The sequence below is a fragment of the Schistocerca gregaria genome, chromosome 4 (genome assembly GCF_023897955.1).
Source record: "Schistocerca gregaria isolate iqSchGreg1 chromosome 4, iqSchGreg1.2, whole genome shotgun sequence".
In the NCBI taxonomy this organism is placed as follows: domain Eukaryota; kingdom Metazoa; phylum Arthropoda; class Insecta; order Orthoptera; family Acrididae; genus Schistocerca; species Schistocerca gregaria.
Window position 1 is genome coordinate 180458917 of NC_064923.1, and position 24647 is coordinate 180483563.

Below are 24647 nucleotides of genomic sequence, written 5' to 3' on the forward strand. Positions count from 1 at the left end.
GAGTCAGCAAGTGTGATGACAAAAATTAATACTGATAACCCTTGAGTGATTAGAAAAGTGACTTCCCAAATGTCGCTAATGATTTCCTCAATCGGAGAGCATAAAATTTATTTCACAACGTACTATACAATTCTGGTCCTATGCTATTCCCTTACGGAATGAAACCTTCCTTCCAGTGGCTTGTTAATTAATATGACTTGTTAAACGCTGAATTTAGTAGTTCGTTCGCTCAAAATGAGCTATTGTGTTAATATATATGATCTAAAAAGAAAGTACATGCAAATTTTGAAATCAGCACTACGTTCTAAATCGAGTATACTGAGGAATCAAAAAAAAGAGAATGGCCAGGTTTGAGTAGGGAGCCACCTCAGACGATTCTGCACGAACTTAATTATGTATATAGACATTTCGTGCGTCTAGGGAATCGAGAAGCTCTACGATTTTTGTCTGTTGTGGTCTGGGGGTAGCGTCTTTGATTCATAATCAAAACTTCTTCGATCCCGAAAGCCGTCGCTGCTTATATTTTGATTAATAATCAGCATTGGCGGCCGAAGACTTTAGACATAAGAAGTCGACCCTCATTCTGCCAACGGCCTTGTCAAAGAGAGCGGAGGCGCGGACAGAAATTCTGCAAACTCTCTTGTCTTATGTGTGGGAAACTGCCCCTAAAGGCGGAGGAAGCAGCTATGATCAACCGCATGAGGATGCAGAAAGCTATGGAGACCACTGCATGAAAGACACGTAACGTGTATCCACAAGACATGTGGCCTGTAATTGAAGTGTCATGATGATCTCCCCATGCGAATCTCCGGGAGAGGCCTGCCAAAGGGGAGATTACCATGAGAAAAGGATTGAATAATCAACGGAAGGATAACGTTCTACGAGTCGGGGCGTTGAATGTCAGAAGCTTGAGCCTGGTAGGGAAAATAGAAAATCTGGAAAAGGAAATGCAAAGGCATCTAAAAATAGTAGGGGTCAGTGAAGTGAAGTTTAAAGAAGACAACGATTTCTGATCAGATAAGTATAGGGTAATATCAATAGCCGACCGCCGTGGCCAAGCGGTTCTAGGCGCTTTAGTTTGGAACCGCGCTTCTGCTGCGGTCGCAGGTTGAAATGCTGCCTCAGCCATGGATGTCTGTGATGTCCTTAGGTAAATTAGGTCTAAGTAGTTGTAAGTCTACGGGACTGATGACCTCATATGTTAAGTCCCAGAGTGCTTAGAGTCATTTGAACCATTTAAATATCTGTGGAGTGCGTACTGTAAGACCTTCTGTACACACACCATCAGATTATTTGACTTGACGCTCTAACGAAGTAGGCGAGTGTCAGCAATACGTCTCGTGGTCTTATCGTGGCGTGTTAATCTTCTGCCGTTAGGTCAGAAGATAGAACTGCCACTTGCGCGCTTAGAGTTGCAGACTGACAGTGACCAACATTAAATAGAACTTGATTAATTTTCACACACATTTATTAAAATAACAACAACCATAAAAATTACTTAACTTGGTTCTGGATGCTATTTACAATTGACAATCTGGAGTTCCTTTGGTATTGTTACGTTAAACGTATTCTCACATACATCTCTGATACTTGACAAAAGTGTCTATACATTTATCTTCATGGCTATGTACTGGAATATGGTAATTTTATTAGGTGCAGACTGAAACTTGGCTATAGACTGGTACAGACAAATGTAGAACTCGTACAGACTGGTACAGACTAATGCAGACTCGTGCAGACTGGTACAGACTGGTGCACACAAAAGCATGCAGACTAATCGGAGGTCTGTACACTCGTTATAATACTTCGCGCGTTCATGTACCACTGCGCGAGTGTGATCCATGAGGAGAGAAGGTTCTACATTAGCAGCAATCTCATTGGCTGCGTTACATATTAACACGCAGATCGGCGGAAGCAGAATTTGGTCCGTCTCTATGGCAGCGCCATCTCGTAGTGCAGAGATGGACGAGCGCTGTGCCTGCGCTGTTGTGCTTAGCGGGGCATGCTCTAGTGGGAAAGTTGTGTATTCGCTGATTACGAGGAATTATATACACAACAATATCAACAGCAGTAGAAATTGTTATTATAGAAATAGAATTCCAACGAATAGGAAGGTAGGCAGAGAGTGTATTACTGTAAACAGTTCAGTGGTAGGGTTGCTCTTATCAGAATCAACAGCAAACCAACACCGACAACGATAGTTCAGGTTTACATGCCGACGTTGAAGATGGAGGTATAGGAAATGTGTGAGGTTATTGAAAGGGTAATACAGTTCGTAAAGGGATATGAAAACCTAATAGTAATGGAGGACTGGAATGTAGTTGCAGGGGAATGAGAAGGGAAAAACGTTATTGGAGAATATCGACTTGGAAGAAGAAATGAGAGAAGAGAAAGACTAATTGAGTTTTACAATAAAATGAACACCCTTAGCTGCTTACAGGGGTTGAAATACGTCAACGGGGACAGATGAAAATGTGTGCTCTGACTGGGATTTGAAACCAGGATTTCCTGATTACATGGTAGACGCTCTATCCATCTGAGCCACCGAGGACACAGAGGATAGCGAGACGGCTGGGATTGATCTCTGACACGCCTCCTGTGAAACCCACATTGTCAACGTATTGTCCCGCACTACATTTGTAGTGCCCCCACCCATTATACTCATTACTCGCGGCGCGTTGCCGATTCCACTGTTTGTGCATTCGCACAGGAGAAGAAGATGGTCAAGCAGCCGGTGAGCCTGAACTATATATATAATAAGATGGTATCTGTCCTTTCGGACATGTCCAATACCACCTTATTATACACTCCTGGAAATTGAAATAAGAACACCGTGAATTCATTGTCCCAGGAAGGGGAAACTTTATTGACACATTCCTAGGGTCAGATACATCACATGATCACACTGACAGAACCACAGGAACATAGACACAGGCAACAGAGCATGCACAATGTCGGCACTAGTACAGTGTATATCCACCTTTCGCAGCAATGCAGGCTGCTATTCTCCCATGGAGACGATCGTAGAGATCCTGGATGTAGTCCTGTGGAACGGCTTGCCATGCCATTTCCACCTGGCGCCTCAGTTGGACCAGCGTTCGTGCTGGACGTGCAGACCGCGTGAGACGATGCTTCATCCAGTCCCTGACATGCTAAATGGGGGACAGATCCGGAGATCTTGCTGGCAAGGGTAGTTGACTTACACCTTCTAGAGCACGTTGGGTGGCACGGGTTACATTCGGACGCGCATTGTCCTGTTGGAACAGCAAGTTCCCTTTCCGGTCTAGGAATGGTAGAACGATGGGTTCGATGACGGTTTGGATGTACCGTGCACTATTCAGTGTCCCCTCGACGATCACCAGAGGTGTACGGCCAGTGTAGGAGATCGCTCCCCACACCATGATGCCGGGTGTTGGCCCTGAGTGCCTCGGTCTTATCAGTCCTGATTGTGGCTCTCACCTGCACGGCGCCAAACACGCATACGACCATCATTGGCACCAAGGCAGAAGCGACTCTCATCGCTGAAGACGACACGTCTCCATTCGTCCCTCCATTCACGCCTGTAGCGACACAACTGGAGGCGGTCTGCACGATGTTGGGGCCTGAGAGGAAGACGGCCTAACGGTGTGCGGGACCGTAGCCCAGCTTCATGGAGACGGTTGCGAATGGCCCCCGCCAATACCCCAGAAGCAACAGTGACCCTAATTTGCTGGGAAGTGGCGGTGCGGTCCCCTACGGCACTGCGTAGGATCCTACGGTCATGGCGTGCATCCGTGCGTCGCTGCGGTCCGGTCCCAGGTCGACGGGCACGTGCACCTTCCGCCGACCACTGGCGACAACATCGATGTAGTGTGGAGACCTCACGCCCCACGTGTTGAGCAATTCGGCGGTACGTCCACCCGGCCTCCCGCATGCCCACTAGACGCCCTCGCTCAAAGTCCGTCAACTGCACATACAGTTCACGTCCACGCTGTCGCGGCATGCTACCAGTGTTAAAGACTGCGATGGAGCTCCGTATGCCACGGCAAACTGGCTGACACTGACGGCGGTGGTGCACAAATGCTGCGCAGCTAGCGCCATTCGACGGCCAACACCGCGGTTCCTGGTGTGTCCGCTGTGCCGTGCGTGTGATCATTGCTTGTACAACCCTCTCGCAGTGTCCGGAGCAAGTATGGTGGGTCTGACACACCGGTGTCAATGTGTTCTTTTTTCCATTTCCAGGAGTGTATGTAGAATTGAGTTTTGTAATAAATTTCAGCTAGTAAGCAAATACTCTGTTCAAGGATAATAAGAGGAGGAGTTATACTTGGAAAAGACCGGGTATACGGGAAGATTTCAGTTAGATTACATCACAGTCAGATTTCGAAATCAGATATTGGATTGTAAGGCGTACAAAGGAGCAGACAGACTCAGATCACATTATAGTAGTAATGAACAATAAGCTTAAGTTTAAGATATTAATCACGAAGAATCAATACACAAAGGAGTGGGTTTCGGAAGTACTAAGGTATGACGAGATACGGTTGAAGTTCTCTATGACTATAGGTATAACAATAAGGAGTAGCTCAGTAGGCAGAACAGTTGAAAACGAATGGACATCCCTAGAAAGGCCCATCACAGAAGCTGGGAAGGAAAACATAGGTACAAAGAAGATAACTGCGAAGAAAGGAGGAAGTACAAAAATGTTCCGGGAAACTCAGGAATAGAGAAATACAAGACACTGAGGAATGAAATAAATAGGGAAGCTAAGACGAAATGGCTGCAGGAAAAAATGAAGACATCGAAAAAGAAATGATTGTCGGAAGGAGACACTCAGCATACAGGAAAGCCAGAACAACCTTCTGTGACATTAAAAGCAACGGTGATAACATTATGAGTGAACTGTTAAATGCAGAGCAGAGAGCGGATAGGTGGAAAGAATATATTGACAGGCTCTCAGAGTGGAGATTTGTCTGATGTGATAGAAGAAGAAACAAGAGTCGTTTTACAAGAATAGGGGATCCAGTATTATAATCAGAATTTAGAATAGCTTTGGAGGACTTAAGATCAAATAAGGCAGAAGGGATAGATAACATTCCATCAGAATTTATAAAATCATTGGGGGATGTGGCAAAAAAACACTATACACGTTGGTGTGCAGAATGTATGAGTATGGTCACATACCAACTGACTTACTGAAAAGCATCATCCACACGATTACGAAGGCGGCAAGAGCTGACAAAGTGCGAGAATTATCACACAATCGGTTTAACAGCTCATGCATCAAAAGTTGCTTACAAGAAAAATATACAGAAGAACGGAAAGAAAATTGAAGATGCGCTAGATGACGATCAGTTTGGCTTTAGGAAAGGTAAAGGCACGAGAGGGGCAATTCTGACATTGAAGTTAATAATGGAAGCAAGACTAAAGAAAAATCGAGACACGTTCATAAGATTTGTCGACCTGGAATAAGAGCTCGACAATGTAAAACTGTGCAAGATAATCGAAATTCTGAGAAAAGTAGGAGTGAGATATAGGGAGAGACGGCTCATCTACAGTATGTACAAGAGCCGAGAGGGAATAATAAGAGTGGACGACCAAGAACGAGGTGCTCGTATTAAAAAGAGTGTAAGACAAGGCCTTTCGCCCCTACTGTTCAATCTGTAGCACATCGCAGAAACAATAATGAAAATAAAAGAAAGGTTAAGGGGTGGAATTAAAATTCAAGGTGAAATCACATCATTGATACGATTCGCTGATGACATTACTATCCTGAGTGAAAGTGAAGAAGAATTACATGATCTGCTGAAGGAATGAACAGTGCAATGAGTATAGAGTATGGATTGAGAGTAAATCGTAGAAAGACGAAGGTAATGAGAAGAAGTAAAAATGAGAACAGTGAGAAACTTAACATCAGGCCTGATGGACACGAAGTAGATTATGTTAAAGTATTCTGATTGCTAGGCAGTAAAAGAACCAATGGTGAACGGAGCAACGAAGACATCAAAAGCAGACTAGCAATGGCAAAAAGGGCATTCATAGCCAAGCGAAGTCCACTAAGATCAAATATCGGCCTTAATTTGAGGGGGAAATTTCTGAGAGTGTACGTCTGGAGTACAGCATTGTATGGTAGTGAAACAGACTGTGGGAAAAGCAGAACAGAGGAGAATCGATGCATTTAAGATGTCGTGGTATAGACGACTGTTGAAGATTAGGTGGACTGATATGGCAAAGAATGAGGTCCTGCGCAGAATCGGAGAGGAAAGTAAAATGTGGAAGACACTGATGAGGAGAAGGGAAAGAATGATAGGACGTCTGTTAAGACATGAGAGAATGATTTACATTGTACTAGAAGGAGCTGTAGAGGGCAAAAACTGTAGAGCGAAATAGAGATTGGAATACATCAAGCAAATAATTGAGGACGTAGGTTGCAAGTGCTACTCTGAGATGAAGAGGTTAGCACACGAGAGGAATTCGTGGCGGGCCGCATGAAACTGACGAAAAAAAAATAAAAAATTGACATTGCTACTGGTAAGATAGCCGTCACAGAAATTAGGGGACTTTAGAGAAGGTTTTAATTTTAAGTTCGAAATCGGATAACAAATAATAGAAATTTAACTTTCTCATGTGACGTAATTACAAATTAAAAATTTTCTAGTTTTTCTTTTACTTGTACTGTGAAATCTTGTTTCTTGCCGAATTTCATGAAGACGTACCATTTTTTGATGAGTGAGTCTGGAAGTATCAAAACTGTTTATATTGTTCTGCCGATTCTTTGATTGCTCTGAGAGGAGGCTTATGTGACTTGAACACATGAAATTTTAGTTACATTATTACATAAATGAGTAAATGATTTACTACATTTGACAGACTTGTTTGTCGCTATTCTTTTGAGGTATAATGTTCAACATTAGTAACACCCTCCCCCCGTGAACCATGGACCTTGCCGTTGGTGGGGAGGCTTGCGTGCCTCAGCGATACAGATAGCCGTACCGTAGGTGCAACCACAACGGAGGGGTATCTGTTGAGAGGCCAGACAAACGTGTGGTTCCTGAAGAGGGGCAGCAGCTTTTTCAGTAGTTGCAAGGGCAACAGTCTGGATGATTGACTGACCTGGCCTTGTAACAATAACCAAAACGGCCTTGCTGTGCTGGTACTGCGAACGGCTGAAAGCAGGGGGAAACTACGGCCGTAATTTTTCCAGAGGGCATGCAGCTTTACTGTATGATTAAATGATGACGGCGTCCTCTTGGGTAAAATATTCCGGAGGTAAAATAGTCCCCCATTCGGATCTCCGGGCGGGGACTACTCAAGAGGATGTCGTTATCAGGAGAAAGAAAACTGGCGTTCTATGGGTCGGAGCGTGGAATGTCAGATCACTCATTCAGGCAGGTAGGTTAGAAAATTTAAAAAGGGAAATGGATAGGTTAAAGTTAGATATAGTGGGAATTAGTGAAGTTCGGTGGAAGGAGGAACAAGACTTCTGGTCAGGTGACTACAGGGTTATAAACACAAAATCAAGTAGGGGTAATGCAGGAGTAGGTTTAATAATGAACAGGAAAATAGGAATGCGGGTAAGCTACTACAAACAGCATAGTGAACGCATTAATGTGGCCAAGATAGATACGAAGCCCACACCTAATACAGTAATACAAGTTTATATGCCAACTAGCTCTGCAGATGACGAAGAAATTGAAGAAATGTATGATGAAATAAAAGATATTATTCAGATAGTGAAGGGTGACAAAAATTTAATAGCCATGGGTGACTGGAATTCGGTTGTAGGAAAAGGGAGAGAAGAAAACGTAGTAGGTGAATATTAATTGGGGCTAAGAAATGAAAGAGGAAGCCGCCTGGTAGAATTTTGCACAGAGCACAACTTAATCATAGATAACACTTGGTTTAAGAATCATGAAAGAAGGTTGTATACATGGAAGAACCCTGGAGATACTAAAAGGTATCAGATAGATTATATAATGGTAAGACAGAGATTTAGGAACCAGGTTTTAAATTGTAAGACATTTCCAGGGGCAGATGTGGACTCTGACCACAACCTATTGGTTATGACCTGTAGATTAAAACTGAAGAAATTGCAAAAAGGTGGGAATTTAAGGAGATGGGACCTGGATAAACTGAAAGAACCAGAGGTTGTACAGAGTTTCAGGGAGAGCATAAGGGAACAATTGACAGGAATGGGGGAAAGAAATACAGTAGAAGAAGAATGAGTAGCTTTGAGGGATGAAGTAGTGAAGGCAGCGGAGGATCAAGTAGGTAAAAAGACGAGGGCTAGTAGAAATCCTTGGGTAACAGAAGAAATATTAAATTTAATTGATGAAAGGAGAAAATATAAAAATGCAGTAAATGAAACAGGCAAAAAGGAATACAAACGTCTCAAAAATGAGATCGACAGGAGGTGCAAAATGGCTAAGCAGGGATGGCTAGAGGACTAATGTAAGGATGTAGAGGCTTATCTCACTAGGAGTAAGATAGATACTGCCTACAGGAAAATTAAAGAGACCTTTGGAGATAAGAGAACCACTTGTATGAACATCAAGAGCTCAGATGGAAACCCAGTTCTAAGCAAAGAAGGCAAAGCAGAAAGGTGGAAGGAGTATATAGAGGGTCTATACAAGGACGATGTACATGAGGACAATATTATGAAAATGGAGGAGGATGTGGATGAGGATGAGATGGGAGATGCCATACTGCGTGAAGAGTTTGACAGAGCATTGAAACACATGAGTTTAAACAAGGCCCCCGGAGTAGACAACATTCCATTGGAACTACTGACGGCTTGGGAGAGCCAGTCCTGACAAAACTCTACCGTGTGGTGAGCAAGGTGTACGAAACAGGCGAAATACCTTCAGGCTTCAAGAAGAACATAATAATTCCAATCCCAAAGGAAGCAGGTGTTGACAAAAGTGAAAATTGCCGAACAATCAGTCTAATAAGCCACAGCTGCAAAATACTAACACGAATTCTTTACAGACGAATGGAAAAACTAGTAGAAGCCCACCTCGAGGAAGATCAGTTTGGATTCCGTAGAAGTACTGGAACACATGAGGCAATACTGACCTTACGACGTATCTTAGAAGAAAGATTAAGGAAAGGCAAACCTACGTTTCTAGCATTTGTAGACTTAAAGAAAGCTTTTGACAATGTTGACTGGAATACTCTCTTTCAAATTCTGAAGGTGGCAGGGGTAAAATACAGGGAGCGAAAAGCTATTTACAATTTGTATAGAAACCAGATGGCAGTTATAAGAGTCGATGGACATGAAAGGGGAGCAGTTGGTGGGAAGGGAGTAAGGCAGGGTTGTAGCCTCTCCCCGATGTTATTCAGTCTGTATATTGAGCAAGCAGTAAAGGAAACAAAAGATAAATGCGGAGTAGGTATTAAAATCCAGGAAGAAGAAATAAAAACGTTGAGGTTCGCCGATGACGTTGTAATTCTGTCAGAGACAGCAAAGGACTTGGAAGAGCAGTTGAATGGAATGGACAGTGTCTTGAAAGGAGGATATAAGGTGAACCTCAACAAAAGCAAAACGAGGATAATGGAATGTAGTCGAATCAAATCGGGTGATGCTGCGGATGTTAGATTAGGAAATGAGACGCTTAAAGTAGTAAATGAATTTCGCTATTTGGGGAGCAAAATAACTGATGATGGTGGAAGTAAAGAGGATATAGAATGTAGACTCGCATTGGCAAGGAATGCGTTTCTGAAGATTAGAAATTTGTTAACATCGAGTATAGATTGAAGTGCCAGGAAGTCGTTTCTGAAAATATTTGTATGGAGTGTTGCCATGAATGGCAGTGGAACATGGACGATAAATAGTTTGGACAAGAAGAAAATAGAAGCTTTCGAAATGTGGTGCTACAGAAGAATGCTGAAGATTAGATGGGTAGATCACATAAATAATGAGGAGGTATTGAATTGGGGTTAAGGGGAGCTTGTGGCACAACTTGACAAGAAGAAGGGACCCGTTGGTAGGACATGTTCTGAGGTATCAAGGGATCACAAAGATAGCATTGGAGGGCAGTGTGGAGGGTAAAAATCGTAGAGGGAGACCAAGAGATGAATACATTAAGCAGATTCAGAAGGACGTAGGTTGCAGTAAGGACTGGGAGATGAAGATGATTGTACAGGATAGAGTGGCATGGAGAGCTGCATCAAACCAGTCTCAGGACTGAAGACCACAACAACAACATTAGTAACACCAAAATATCATATGAAACTTTACCGACTAGTTGGTCCTATAATACGATGCTGACTGCTGTAGCGAACTAAGGCTGAACTATTGCGTACTTGACACTATACTGAATTGCGTGTGAGGCGCTGCTTATTGTTGAGGAGGAGGTGTGGTCTTCTGGTGCACCTCCCAAAGGGCGCTGCAGCTAGCAGCAAGCCCTTGCGAATGTTTGTAGTACCGATTCACGTCACCGACTTCGCTGTGGCAGTGCGACCTCTGGACGAAACGACAAAACATGTTACGTAAATGACAGTATCTTATGGTTGCATTGTCTCAGAAGCTTAACTTCTGTACACTATCGAGCGACCATAAGGGGTCTGAATTTCAACTTAAGTCTACCTGTCATGAGAAAAAGACACCCTAACAGATTGACGGACAGAAAGGCATTCAGGTAAAAAGGAAAAAATTCTGTGATAAAGTAAAAAAATTAAATTTTCGGATTTTTTCATTAATTGTACTCTGAAGCCTTTCTTCTTGCCAATTGTCATGATCCTTACCAACCTATAGCTTCTGATAACAATTTGCACAAGCTGCTCCATCTCCAAGTAACTACAGCAACTTACATCCTTCTGAATATGCTTAGTTTATTCATCTCTTGGGCTCCCACGCTGCCTTCCAGTACTAAACTGGTATACCATTGGTGACTCAGAACATGTTCTGCCAACCGATCTCTTCTTGTAGTCAAGTTGTGCCACAAATTCCTCTTCTCCCGGAAGTACGTCCTTACTAGTTACGTGATCTACCCATATGATGTTCATGGCTACACTACATACAAATGCTGTCAGAGAAGACTTTCTGACTTAAATCTGTACTCAGTGTTAACAAATTTCTCTCCTTCAAATACGCTTTCCTTGCCATAGCCAGTCTATGTATTATATCCTCTCTACTTAGACCATCATGTTATTTTGCTCACAAAATAGCAAAGCTCATCTATTACTTTAAGTGTCTCATTCCCTAATTCAATTTTCTCAGCATCATCTGATTTAATTTGAATACATTCCATTATCCTCCTTTTTCTTTTGCTGATGTTGATCTTATGTCCCCCTTTCAAGACACTGTCCATTCCCTTCAATTACTTTTCCTGGTCATTTGCTGTCTGTGACAGAATTACAATGTAATCAACAAACAGCAACGTTTTCATTGCTTCTTCGTGGATTTTAATTCCTACTCCTAATTCCTCATCCACGAACATAACCATCTTTCATGATTTTCAAACCACGATTTAGTTATGTTCTGAGCAGAATTCTACCAAGCGGCTTCCTTTTCCATTCCTTAGCCCCATTCCATATTCACCTTTAACTTTTCCTTCTCTTCCTTTTCCTACTATCTAATTTCAGTCCCCAATCACTAATTTTCGTCTCTCTTCAGTATGTGAATAATTTCATTTATCTCAGCCTACATTTCTTCAATCTCTTTGTCGTCTGCGGAGCTAGTAACTTGTACTACTGTGGTAGTCATGGGCTTCATGTCTATCTACAATAATGCGCTCACTGTGCTGTTTGTAGTACCTTACCAGCGCTGCTATTTTTTTTTCTTTTTTTAAAATTCGTTACCCCGGTTTGATTTTGTATTTATAGCCCTGTATACAGCTGACCAGAAGTCTTGTTCCTCCTGCCACCAAATTTAAATAATTTCCATTATACCTAAGTTTAACCTATCCAGTTCCTTTTTAATTTTTCTAACATTATATATATATATATATATATATATATATATATATATATATATATATATATATATATATATATTGTTTCATAAGTGATATTCAGGGATGTGACAGGGAAGATTAAGAGAAAAACTTGCTTTCTAAAACACATACCTTACGAGCTACGAGAAGTTCTTAATCTTCAGTACTGTGAAACCAATCTCTTCTACTGCGAGCTCTTTACTTTCCACATTTTGGGAAGTGATTGTATGGACCAAAACAAGTAAAAATAAATGTCCAATAAACATATGATCTAAACAGCAGACCTTAAGAGTTATGGGCACTTGGTCATTTGAAAAGTTGTGTTTCAAAGTAGCGAGGATGAGGAAGTGTCCGTAGCTCTAAAGCTAAGCATTTTAGAACACATGTTTACTGGACATTGTTTTGGTCCATACCATCACTTGCCAAAATATGAAAAGCAAAGAGCTTGCAATAGAAGAGATTTGTTTTACAGTGTGGAAGATTAGTCTTTAAGGTAAGCATTTTAGAGGCCATGTTCACTTGACTATTTCGAATGATCATTCCTGCCATATCCCTGAAACTGGCCGTCAGTTTTGAAATTATATATATCTGGTTTCCAAAGTATGTGACAAACGGTCGTATCTTTTGATTGATACGACTCACCTGGTTAGCTTTCTTACAGCACCGAGGAACCACAGACTTTAGTATAAGACATCAATTGAAACTTAATGTGTCTTGCAATTCCTGATATAAAGGGATCTTAACAGACGGACAACAAAATGGTTCAAATGGCTCTAAGCACTATGGGACTTAACATCTGACGTCACTAGACTTAGAACTACTTAAACCTAACCAACCTAAGAAAATCACATTCACCCATGCCCGAGGCAGGATTCGAACCTACGACCGTAGCAGCTGCGCGGTTCCAGACATAAGCGCCTAGAACCGCTCGGTCACAGCAGCCGGCTATGGGCAACAAATGACATACATTTTTCTGTGAGGTAGAGTTACAAATTTTAAGTGTTTCGGATTTCTTCCCTTAATTTTACTGTTTTAACCTCGATATCCTCTGAATTGCATGATTCTTGGTCAACGACATGCGGCCCATAGATTTTGATGAGGTGGTCTGCGAGTATGAAAGTATGTGATGTAAATGGCCCTATCCTTTGATGGCATTAACTCTTACGTTTTAATTTTTGCAACACCAAGGGACAGTGAGTGACAAATTAGTTCATACGTTTACCAATTCCTAAGAAAATTGGTTTTTAACAGTTGGACAGAGAGGCAGCAAGCAGTCAACGAAAATGATACTAGGGTTCCATTTTAACCGATATATGTACAGAACCCTGATTACGAAAGGTTTCTGCTGTCTCTGTTGACAGTATACATGTAATGAGTGCGCTACGGTGGTGTGGCGTCGCTGTTAAATTGGGATAAGTGCTTACCTTGGTGTTGGCCGAGGGAACCAGCATGCCGAGTGTGAATATCCCGAGCAGCGCGCCGTTCGTCACGCCTCCCACGCTGTAGCCCAGCTGTGGACACAAAGAGAAACGGCGCGCTGTTGTCACAAGATTAGCTGTAATAGGCAGTTAGCGGGTAACGGCGGCAGCGCACTCACTGGTGGCCTGGCGCGTCCGACTGACGGCCGTGTGGGAGTCCGCTGCTGGCACTCTGAAGGCTCTGGACCCAGCTCGGATGGTTCAGCTGGTGGACCACTGCCAGAGCAAGGCAAAGTTAAAGTCTCGAGTCCCTGCCCTGGACACATGTTTTAAAGAGCAAAAAACCTCTCGTACAACTTTATGTTTGCAATTTCAATCGTCCTATTTTCTTTCACTTAATCTGTAAATTGTATTAATTCCATTTCTTAATATTGCTTGAGGTAACTCTTGCTGAACGGAACACAGTAAATGAGCTCGAACGCCGCTATTTTGAGAAAAAAATAAAAAAAGTAAAAAGGCCTGCTATACACTAGTTTTATTAAATAGTTGGCTATTTCTCTCCTGCTGGTAGCGTAGTTGCTTGATATTTACTTCAATAAATTGGTATTTTACAAAGAAAATAGTTGCCTACTGCCGTAACAACAAAGACCTGTTAGGAATTAACTACCTCTTGTCACACAGCTCTACAATCGAAAGTCCCATCTGGCCAGTAGCTAACAGGAATTTCCAATCTTCGGGTAAGGGTAGATATACTGTGGGAGAAGTTCCTAATGATGTACTTTCTTAATTGGTGGGTACTCCAAATTTTCTTGGTATCGACGGGAGATGCAAGATAGTATATCTTTGTGGCCGATGGACGAATGTGTGACGCAGCACAAAAATTTCACCAAGCAGTCGGCAAGCATGGTAAACAGGGGACATGTCGATGCCAGGACACCGTCTTCGCAAATATCATTCTGTATACTCAGTTGGGCAGTCTTTTTTTTGGGGGGGGGGGGGCAACATGGTTGTGGAGAGAAGCAGCGATTAGTATGATTAATCAATAATTCTAGAACAGGCTTAATCGCATTTATTATTGTTATAATACCGCCAACCGGTTTCAACCCGACGTAGGGATCATCTTCTGGGCGTTTATACCATTGGTCGACTGCTGGTGGTGTCACTCCTTTCTTGCCCGCATCTCGTGGTCGTGCGGTAGCGTTCTCGCTTCCCACGCCAGGATTCCCCTGCAGGGTCAGGGATTTTCTCTGCTTCGTGATGGCTGGGTGTCGTGTGATGTCCTTAGGTTAGTTAGGTTTAGGTAGTTCTAAGTTCTAGGGGACTGATGACCATAGATGTTAAGTCCCATAGTGCTCAGAGCCATTTGAACTATTTTTTCACTCCCGCCGTTATGTAGACAGGAGTGACACCACCAGCAGTCGACCAATGGTGTAAATGCCCAGAAGATGATCCCTACGTCGGGTTGAAACCGGTTGTCAGTGTTGTAACAATAATAACTGCGATTAAGTCTGTTCTTGAATTATTGGACTGTACCTATGCCTCCGAGACAGGTGCGTCAACAATGTACGCAGATTACATTATTAAAGAGAGGAGGTGCTGTTGAGCTCAAGAAAGCTGGTTGGAGTAATAGGCGAATTGCTTGACATTTGAACAGTAGCTATGGTACTATTCGACGATGATGGCAGAGTTTTTGAGCCATGGCCGAACACAGCATCGAGAAGGGAGGAAGCAGTCGATCTAGATAGACGACAATACATAAAGACCGAGAAATCATCAGAGAGGCACTCAAGAGCCCCGGATTTCTCATTATCATAGATCCGACGTGCAACCGGTGCAGCAGTTAACCGCAAGGACCGTAAGTAGGGGGCTCACAGAAAGGGGGCTGAGCTCATGGCGCCTCATGCGGTGGCTGCCATTGACCTCTGTACGCTGACAAGCACATCTGCAGTGGTGTCGGCACATTCTGCCTGGAATCTCACTGACTAGAGTGATGATACACATTTCATGTCCCGGTGACCAGTGGTTTCAGGAGATGCGCCGGACAGCAGTGAGATACAAAGCTGTCGCCCATCATGTGGCCTGAGAACCTGGAATGATGCTCTCGAGTGCCTTTTAATTTCATTTCATAGATAACCCCTTTAGTTGTCATTCGCGGCACGCTTAAAGCACAGCGGTATGTCAACAATATTTTACCCTCCGTTTTCTTGCCCTTCATGGCAAGCCATATTCAGCTTACATTTCAGCAAAATATTGCCCACCGGCACATGGCGAGCGTTTCTACCGCTTCATGCTAGAGCATAATGGGTGGCGCCCTCCCATGATCTCTGAATTTTGGCAATCTAACGCACTAATTGTACAGAACTTAGCACGACTTCCCTCAAGAGTACATCAGACACCCCTGTCAATGCCAAGCGGAATAAGGGTGAGAAGTGGACCAACGCGTTATTGACTTGTTAAGCTCTGTCTCGTGGATAAAGGCCGCAGCTCGTGGATTCGCTGTCGCGTTCTCGCTTCCCGAGCACGGGGTGCCGGGTTCGATTCCCGGCGAGGTCAGGTATTTTCACCTGCCTCTAGGTGCTTGGATGCCTGTCTTATCGTTTCATCACCATTTATGAAAGTGGCGAGATTAGGCTGAGTAACGGTTGGGAATTTGTACGGGCGCTGATAACCGCTCAGTTGACCAAGCAAACATCATCTCTTGGATAAATCGTCCATCATCAGCAAAATTTAAGGTGCAAGTAACTTTCACATGTGACGTATCACTTCCGAGTGACGTAGCTCAACGAAACTTGGACCGCACATTGAGCGAGTTGCTGCAGCGTAGCACAGAAGTAACTGAAACAAATATTTGTTTTTATTTCTTGGTTCAGAGTGTGATCACTACGGACGGCGATGTATGCTCTAAAACGTGCTTCTATACTGGACATAAGATTAGTATGTTCTTGTGGTAGGGCGTTCCATTCTGCCACCAACCAGGCTGAGAGCTGCTGGATGGTCTTTGCTGCGTGTGTTCATGCTGCAATATTGCACCCCAATGCATGCCACACCCTCTTTATAAGGTTTAATCAGGAGAAATTGTGCTTTTGAGCTAAGTTTATTACAAAAGAAACAAATATGAGGGCAAGGAATTTACCTCAAATTGCTTAGCTAGACAGATGATCTCTGTAACACTTCATAACATTTATAAGAAATTTTATGGAAGATTTACTTGTGTAGACGATTTACTTGACTATGAGTTCAAACTTACCTTAAATTTTATTATAACATAGTTCTCCAGGAACATTTAACTATAATTACCTTTCGAATTATTTATTTCGTAATATGGCACCTTTTTGATACATAAACAGCTGTAAGAAAATGTTTCCTTAACTCATGCATCGGGTTGGCAATGCAGAGCTAAAAATCAGGGAAACAACTAATCAAATTTTTTGGATGGGCTACAATCCAATGTTCAAATGGAACCAATAATGTTTGATTATCCCATACTGAAAGAATGAAATGGCTATGAATACAAATTAATCTTGTATAGCTTGTTAAATCCAGTAATATTTTCTGTAGCCCCTAGCCTAATGAACAATTGATTGCAACAGTGAAAAACTACACAATATTGTAATATTAAATGATGCTCGTTTTCACGTTTTATTTTACAATTAAAATAATGACGGACACATTTTCATCAGTTTAGGGCCTGTCAAAGATATATCAGTCTTTCTTAGATGCTGCCTCTTCACTGATTTTCAGGAATTCTGAATTTAACATTGAACTACATTTAATTGGTAGAATTACATTTTTTTACAACAAAATTGCACGTCCCATACTACCTCCAATCTCGCCTGCACTTCACTTGGTGCAAACCGTCCTGTGGCTACATTCTTGCGTCAGATGTTTCTGAAGTTCCATTTCAAACACGTGTTCTGATGTAACTGAAATACTAGGTGGCTGTTACTGCTCCGGCGGTTCTGATATACACGAAGAAATGAAGTGAGCAATTCTCAAGATGAGAAACCATGAATTTTAATAAGATGTTCTGATATTTTTATAAGAGAGAATAAATCATTACGCGAAAATGTAACTATTTAGTGTGATCACAATTTGTACTATTTTTCGTGATAAAATGTGCTACTGACAAGATGGAAAGCACCATTTCGTTCACAATTTCAAGTAGACAAATAGACCCACTACGTTTGAGCCTTTATTGAATCTGCTCTTACACCATCGTTCACAGATAATTGAATATTCTTAGGGCTATCAGTGACGCAAATTTAGAAATAATTTAAATGTATACTTTTACAGGAGAGGGAAAACGTTATCTGAACAACGACTGAACTTTATGGAAAATATGACAACATTAGTATCTATTCATCGTATGACATATTTCAAGCAAGTATCTGTACAAACAACAACTGATTTAACACAAGTAGAACACAAAAATGTAAAAATTATTTACTTGTGCTAATAAACTTAGCAAACAAGCATGTTTTTAAAATTCAACTAATGATTTGGACACTTTTTGTATGGAGTGAAATTGATCTACATTTTGAATGATTGTGGCATCTTACATAATCAGGAAAGAAAATGCTTTGCGTTCCCTAATGCAAAATCCAGTTCGCAAAAGTGATTATAAAGCTGGGTTCACCAGTTTTTTTCCCTCTTTATCACTGGTATGTCTACTACACTCGCTTGAAAATGTCAGTGGTTAATATTTCACACCGAGGTGAAAAATATGGAGAGGGCTAGTGTGAAGAATAAAATTGTACACTAGCTTTCACGTAAAAATTACCGACTGTATCGTAAAAGTATACTCTACTGAAAAATCATACACTACTAGAATAAATTTGTTAGATAATGAAACATAAGGATCTTAGTGTTTTTGCATCTCATTAAGATATGATTTTATGTATACAGACTAAAGCAGAGAGTGAAAATTTGTACGAAGACCGGGAATCGGACCAGCTTACTAGGAAGGGGCGCTAGCATGTCAGCCACGTTGTCAAAGTGGTTCGCACAACTGCAGAGACTACACTAGCACGCTTCCCTCCTCTACCCATATTTTCACTGCCGCCCCAGTCTACTCTAAATTCCCAATTACATACGAACAGAATTGCCGAATTCTCCATGTTGTAGAATAGCACCACAGCACTGAACGCATATGACGGATCAAGCCTGAACCCCACGTGTTGGTACTTACAATTGCCACTTCAGTCTGTTTAGATAAAATTTGTTAGAGGATTAAACCAACAAAAGCTCAAAGACAATATCAGACTAGAGATCCAGTTGATTACATAAACCTTTCAGATTTTTTTCTGCTGAAAGGTATTTCGTATCAGAATTATAGTTTTAACTTAGTAACGAATTAATTTTATCTCATTTCTCAATTGTCCGAATATTGCCTTCAGTACCCTACAACAAACGTACGGAGTCCTTCAGAACTCTTGCGTATACGCTGTCTTTGAGATGGATGCTTACCTCCAGAATTGTTCCCAGCCTCTCGACAATGTAGACCATTCCTACGGTGACGACGCCCACAACTAGCACGATTGCCTGCATTATTAAGTTCACCAGCAGATCCGTCTTCTTCTTGGGCATCAGGGGCAGCAGGAAGTCCTCGTAGATAGTAGCAGAAAGAGCGTTGAGGGTGCCAGACATGGAACTAAAATAAAGCGCTCATTGCTAAGATGTGTAAGACGAAATATTACTAGTACAGAATAACTATATTCGAACACCAAGGAGATTTTCACTTATCACCTGCTAATTTCTGGACACTGATATTAAACTTGTAAGTTCAAGATGATTTTGTGATGTTAAAAACTTTCAGGAATAATGAAAAAAAGCTAAATATGTCAGTTAGTAGTAGGGATCCCCGTCCGGAAACAAGCTATCCGAAATATACACTACTGGCCATTAAAACTGCTAAGCCAAGAGTATGACGTGCTATAGACGCGAAAGTTAACAGACAGGAAGAAGATGCTGTGATATGCAAATGATTAGCTTCTCAGAGCGTTCACACAAGGTTGGCGCCGATGGCAACACCTAGAACGTGCTGACATGAAAGTTTCCAACCGATTTCTGTTACACAAACAACAGTTGACCGGCGTTGCCTGGTGAAATGTTGTTGTGATGCCTCGTGTAAGGAGAAGAAATGCATACCATCACGTTTCCGACTTCGATAAAGGTCGGATTGTAGCCGATCGCAATTGCGGTTTATCGTATCGCGACATTGCTGCTACAATATGGAATCGGTGAGTTCAGGACTGTAATACGAAACGTCGTGATGGATCCCAACGGCTTCGTGTCTCTAGCAGTCAGGATGAAAGGCATCTTATCCGCATGGATGCAACGGAACGTGGAGCCACGTCTCGATCCCTGAGTCAACACAGAGGGACATTTGCAAGACAACAATCATCTGGACGAATAGTTCGACGACTTTTACAGCAGCATGGACTATCAGCTCGGAGGCCATGACTGCAGTTACCCTATACGCTGCATCACAGACAGGAGCAACTGCGATGGTGTACTAAACGACGAACCTGGGTTCACGAATGGCAAAACGTCACTTTTTCGGATGAATCCAGGTGCACTTTACAGCGACGCCAGTCACTACTCTTGGTGAACTGTGGTATAGTGTTGAAGCTACATAGGCAGCTGTACGTGTACACACCATCTAATCTCTGTTTGACTCAATGTCCAGGCGTATCAAAGCCGTTATTACGGCCAGAGGTGGTTGTTCTGGGTACTGATTTATCACGATCTATGCACCGAAATTGCGTGAAAATGTAATAACATGTCAATTCTAGTATAATATATTTGTCCAATCAATACCCATTTGTTATCTGCACTTGTTCTTGGTGTAGTAATTTTAAGGGCCAGTAGTGTATGAGAGAGAAACTTTCTGATGTCTCTTACAGAGGAGTACAAGTATCGGTGCTGTTGTTACCAAGATTATAATGTAGGCAACTTTCAGAGGCGGCAGTATGGACCAAAATTGGAAAAAAAGTCCAGTAGACATTAACGCTTTATCACAATGGTTTATCGCAGTTAAATTTTCCTTGGAGACGTGTACATCTCCACAGATACACTGGTGGTGAGTGTAGTAACATGCGTGTACAGTAATAAAACCGACAAAAGCTACTGAATTGACTTATTCTTCACACCAGATATTTCGGAAGATACGATCCAATTTCACCTACAGTTAAATGAAGTGATTACACTTCCCATGAATACATTGCAAAAGTGTGTAATCATGAGAGTATCTTGAAACCAGTAGGTACGACAGTTTGTGACACTATTGTATCCGGTTGAATCTGAAACGCAATCTCGCAGATAATAAAAGGGCACAAGTGATTAAAACTGTTTACTCATCTTTATTAATCTATGTCAAATTAAATGTGTCAAACTAATCACAGTTCCAGTTCCCTACTTCGGTTTAAGACAGTCCAGAATAAAATTATGCATCTAGATTGTCACATCGTGAAACAGTTCTATTGCGCATCATTTGTGAAAGAGATACCCTTGTCATACTGTTGTACTCTTGTTTGTCGAAGTTATTGTCCCATTGTCGGTTTGGCACTTAGCATGAACGGCAAGGTCTCAGTTGTACTGAAATCTGGGCTATAACTACGCCGTCACTGCTGCATGCTGGTATGCATCGAACATAAGCAACACTGAGGTCGACCGTACGCGTTCTGTAGGACTCCTCTGCTGCAGCGCCTGTACGCACCTGAGGGCGGCGCCGAATATCCCGGCGACGAAGAGGCCCGGCAGTCCGGGGACGTGGCCGGCCACCCGCATAACGTAGAAGGGCAGCAGCTGGTCGGGCCGCGACACCTCCTGCACCGCCGTGGCAGAAGAAGATATTGTAAACATCACACCGCAGACATATTTCAACTCACTATATTAATGAACTCTTTTAGCAACAAGATATGCAATAAACTGCGACATATCTATGGCACATTTATCAGGAATAAGTAAAAAAAGCGGATATTTTTCTTTCACTCACAGCATTTGAATTTTGGACATCCATTTTGTAGCTTGTCAGTGCAGTGTGGACAAAACTGACCTGACCCGGGAAGTATTTCATGCACCTTAAGGTAGGCAGTCCAGCTTACATCATACACTACCGGCCATTATAATTGCTACACCAAGAAGGCAAATGATAAACTGCTATTCACTGGACATATATATTATACTAGAACTGGCATGCCATTTGGCTGCATAGATCCTGAGAAGTCAGTATCCGGAACAACCAATGTAGGGTTTCGCAGGGATCGAATGAAGGGTAGAGCCACGGGTCGTAACAAATCTGAAATGTAACGTCCACTGTTCAAAGTGCCGTCAATGCGAGCAAGAGGTGGCCGAGACGTGTAACCAGTGGCACGCCATACCATCACGACGGGTGATATGCCAGTATGGCGATAACGAATACACGCCTCCAATGTGCGTTCACCGCGATGTCGCCAAACACGGATGCGACCATCATGATTCTGTAAACAGAACCTGGATTCATGCTATTGACCAATAAAAGTGTCGCTTCACAAGCCGAAGTGTTATTCTAATTCATGACCGTTCAACCATATGTCCAAATTTGGTCGGGCATGGAAGTAAGAAGCTTACATCGCACTCGATAGCATCACAGAAGGGGCTCAGTAGTACTGAGTTCTGGGGTCAAGGAGGATGGGAGCATAGAAGCTTTCTCTTCTCCATGGAATGTTCCTCAAATAATTTTGGTGCACTTTATGGTGAAGGTACAGGGCCCTTCATGGGGGCTGAAGGCTAGAAGCAGCTTGCACACAGCCGGGAAGTATTTTATTTTACTATTCGCTGGCGAGAAACGATGACAGATGCATTAGTACTTGGTTGATGAATCGTGAACGTCTACCACTACTTTTCCGCCTGCGAGGGGAAATGTTGAAATATTACATGTAGCCGTTACATGCATTCTCACCCAACCATCGACGAGTGCTGGGACACGAGCATCTCCTTCCAATATTTAAATGAATATGGGTTTAGATTAACAAATGCTGAGATAGTAAAACACGGGAACAACTGAAATAGCTCATCGCTTTACTGCAATTTGCTTTCTTTTAACACTTGAGATCAGACTAAGAAAATGTCACGTGTTACACTTGATAGATAATATCACTAGAAAACAATAATAAACACTTGATTCAGTTTTCTGCACTTTAGTTAACGTTCAACAGGGGAACACCCTTTAAGTTCTCCCACAAATATTCGCGTAGACGAGTTAAAAAACTGGTTATGAAACAGCCAGAAACAGTCACTTATATCATCAAGGCAGGCACACTCCATGTAAAGATAAAATAAATGGCAAAGGCGACAGTTATTCCAAAAGCATAACTAAAAACTGACAGGAAAACAAATTGGAAACTGACAGATCTATACTCCAAGGTCACGCACTCCATCTAAACACCCCAAAAATGCATCTAAATGGCTACCTACAGTAGCAAATTAAGAATAGCCAGCTTATAGATTGACTAGAATAAAGGAATAAATAACATACACGGATTCTGACAGCCGACAAACTGTGTTGGGCTACTGAGCAGTGACTAATTTAAAATAGCCACAACGTACGCTACCCAGGTTAGCGGCGTATTTAAAGACAAGCGTCGAGCAATGATCCTGGTCAGAAGGTAATCAAAACTAGCAGGATTCCCTTAAACGACAGACGTGCCAGCACATCCGTTCATACTCCAGAATCAATTACCGCAATATAAATCAGAGACACATTTCAGATAATATTTTGAAACAACATACTGAAATACCTTTGTTTACCACAAGCCTTATTTAGCATTTTAAGATCTGTTACTGAATCCACACAAATGAGGTAGTAAGTTATGATCTACAACTCTACATTGTCATTTAACACGCGTCGTGACGAGGAAAAGGAAGAATCCAGCTAATTAATTGAAAGCCGCTACTTGGTTTCAGTATTTGACGATGCGCTCAAAATCAACAGACAAACGTGAGAGTCAAATTTACACTCGAAAAACAGCGCACGCAGAACACGAGCATAAGGTGAACTTGACTTGTTTAGTCATTTACACACCGGCGAAACAAATAATCTTCACCGAATTACTGCATACACCGGAATCCTCAGTCGCTTGCAAATAACGCAAGACAATGGTCATAAAGTCTTACTATAAGTTCAAGGACATCCGTAGGATAGGAGTTGCAATGGACAATCAGGCCTCATCCCCTTTGAACCATCTGATCCTCGACCAAGACAGTACCATTAGCTGCGATCACGGTCTTAACGACACGTCACACCTGATTCGAGTGACGCCGAACATCAACAAAACGGCGTGGCCCCCTGTTCACTCTCAAACTTTCGCAGTTACAGTCCCTCCTCCAAAACGACACACTCTCGCAAATACGGCACGCAGCCGGCCGTAGCAACGCTACAGCGCCCTATGGCTAAGATAAGGAAACAGCAGAGCCCGAAGCGGGAGTCCCAAAAGGAACGCGCCACGGACAAGGAGGAAACGGAGAGAACCACCCGTGACATTTCGTCACGATTCATGTACGAACGTGTTTAATCACGGATCATCAAACCCAGTACCTTCCATTTGTTACGTAATCTGGTTGTCCTATGACTGTGTTCTCGCGTATGGTGAACAGAGTTACATTACTGGGCCGGTGAGACCTATATCCATTAACGAGGAAACTATTCTGAGTGATCTCGGCTTCGATCTGGATGGTCCAACATTGACTCTGGTAGTGATTTGTTACGCATGTGATGCATCGGTCCGTTAGAACCCGCAGACTCGCTGTTGATCCTAATCAGCGGAGTTTTCACTGGTTGTGGAGGATTCTCATAGATGAGACAAGAGAAAAGCCCAGAACACGAAAATTCTCAGTGTTTTCACATCGTCCTTTGCACTCGCACTCGTCGTAGTCAGATGCCGCGATACTGTCTGTGAATTAGTTCTGCGCACTACTGCCACGTTACTGATCCGTACATGACGACATCCGTGCTCTGTGAGCATCGGGAACACACACTCTCCAACGCTACAATGCGTTTTGACGGAATATCCCTCTATTTCCCAATAACTTAACCAATTATTACGTTGGAACAGTTTGGGTGGTATCGGATGTGGTACATTAGAGTAATGTGCTTGATGTTTACATAAAATTAAGATGTGTGAGTGCTACAAATGTTCTTTCTTTTTAAGACTTTGATCCATATATTACTAAAATCACGAAGACGTTAAGTTAAACAATGGTTAGCAGATTAATACAGGGTGGTTTTTTACACCGTGTACAAACACTAAGGATTGATCGATGAGAGGATAAGGAA

General features: G+C 42.4%; 2 protein-coding genes across 2 annotated transcripts in view; one reads left to right on the forward strand and one right to left on the reverse strand.

Annotated features, from left to right (window-relative positions):
- LOC126268175 (opioid-binding protein/cell adhesion molecule homolog) overlaps positions 1 to 24647 on the forward strand; it is a 2429635-nt gene that overhangs the window by 1453894 nt on the left and 951094 nt on the right. The gene's annotated exons all lie outside the window — the stretch shown is intronic.
- Positions 1 to 24647, reverse strand: part of LOC126268174 (sodium-coupled monocarboxylate transporter 1-like) — a 229533-nt gene that overhangs the window by 22398 nt on the left and 182488 nt on the right. Inside the window, exons 9-11 of the mRNA XM_049973768.1 lie at positions 21051 to 21160; positions 18800 to 18983; positions 13340 to 13426 (exon numbers count right to left, since the gene is read on the reverse strand). Of these exons, the coding sequence (XP_049829725.1) occupies positions 13340 to 13426; positions 18800 to 18983; positions 21051 to 21160 (381 nt within the window). The remainder of the gene's footprint in view (positions 1 to 13339; positions 13427 to 18799; positions 18984 to 21050; positions 21161 to 24647) is intronic.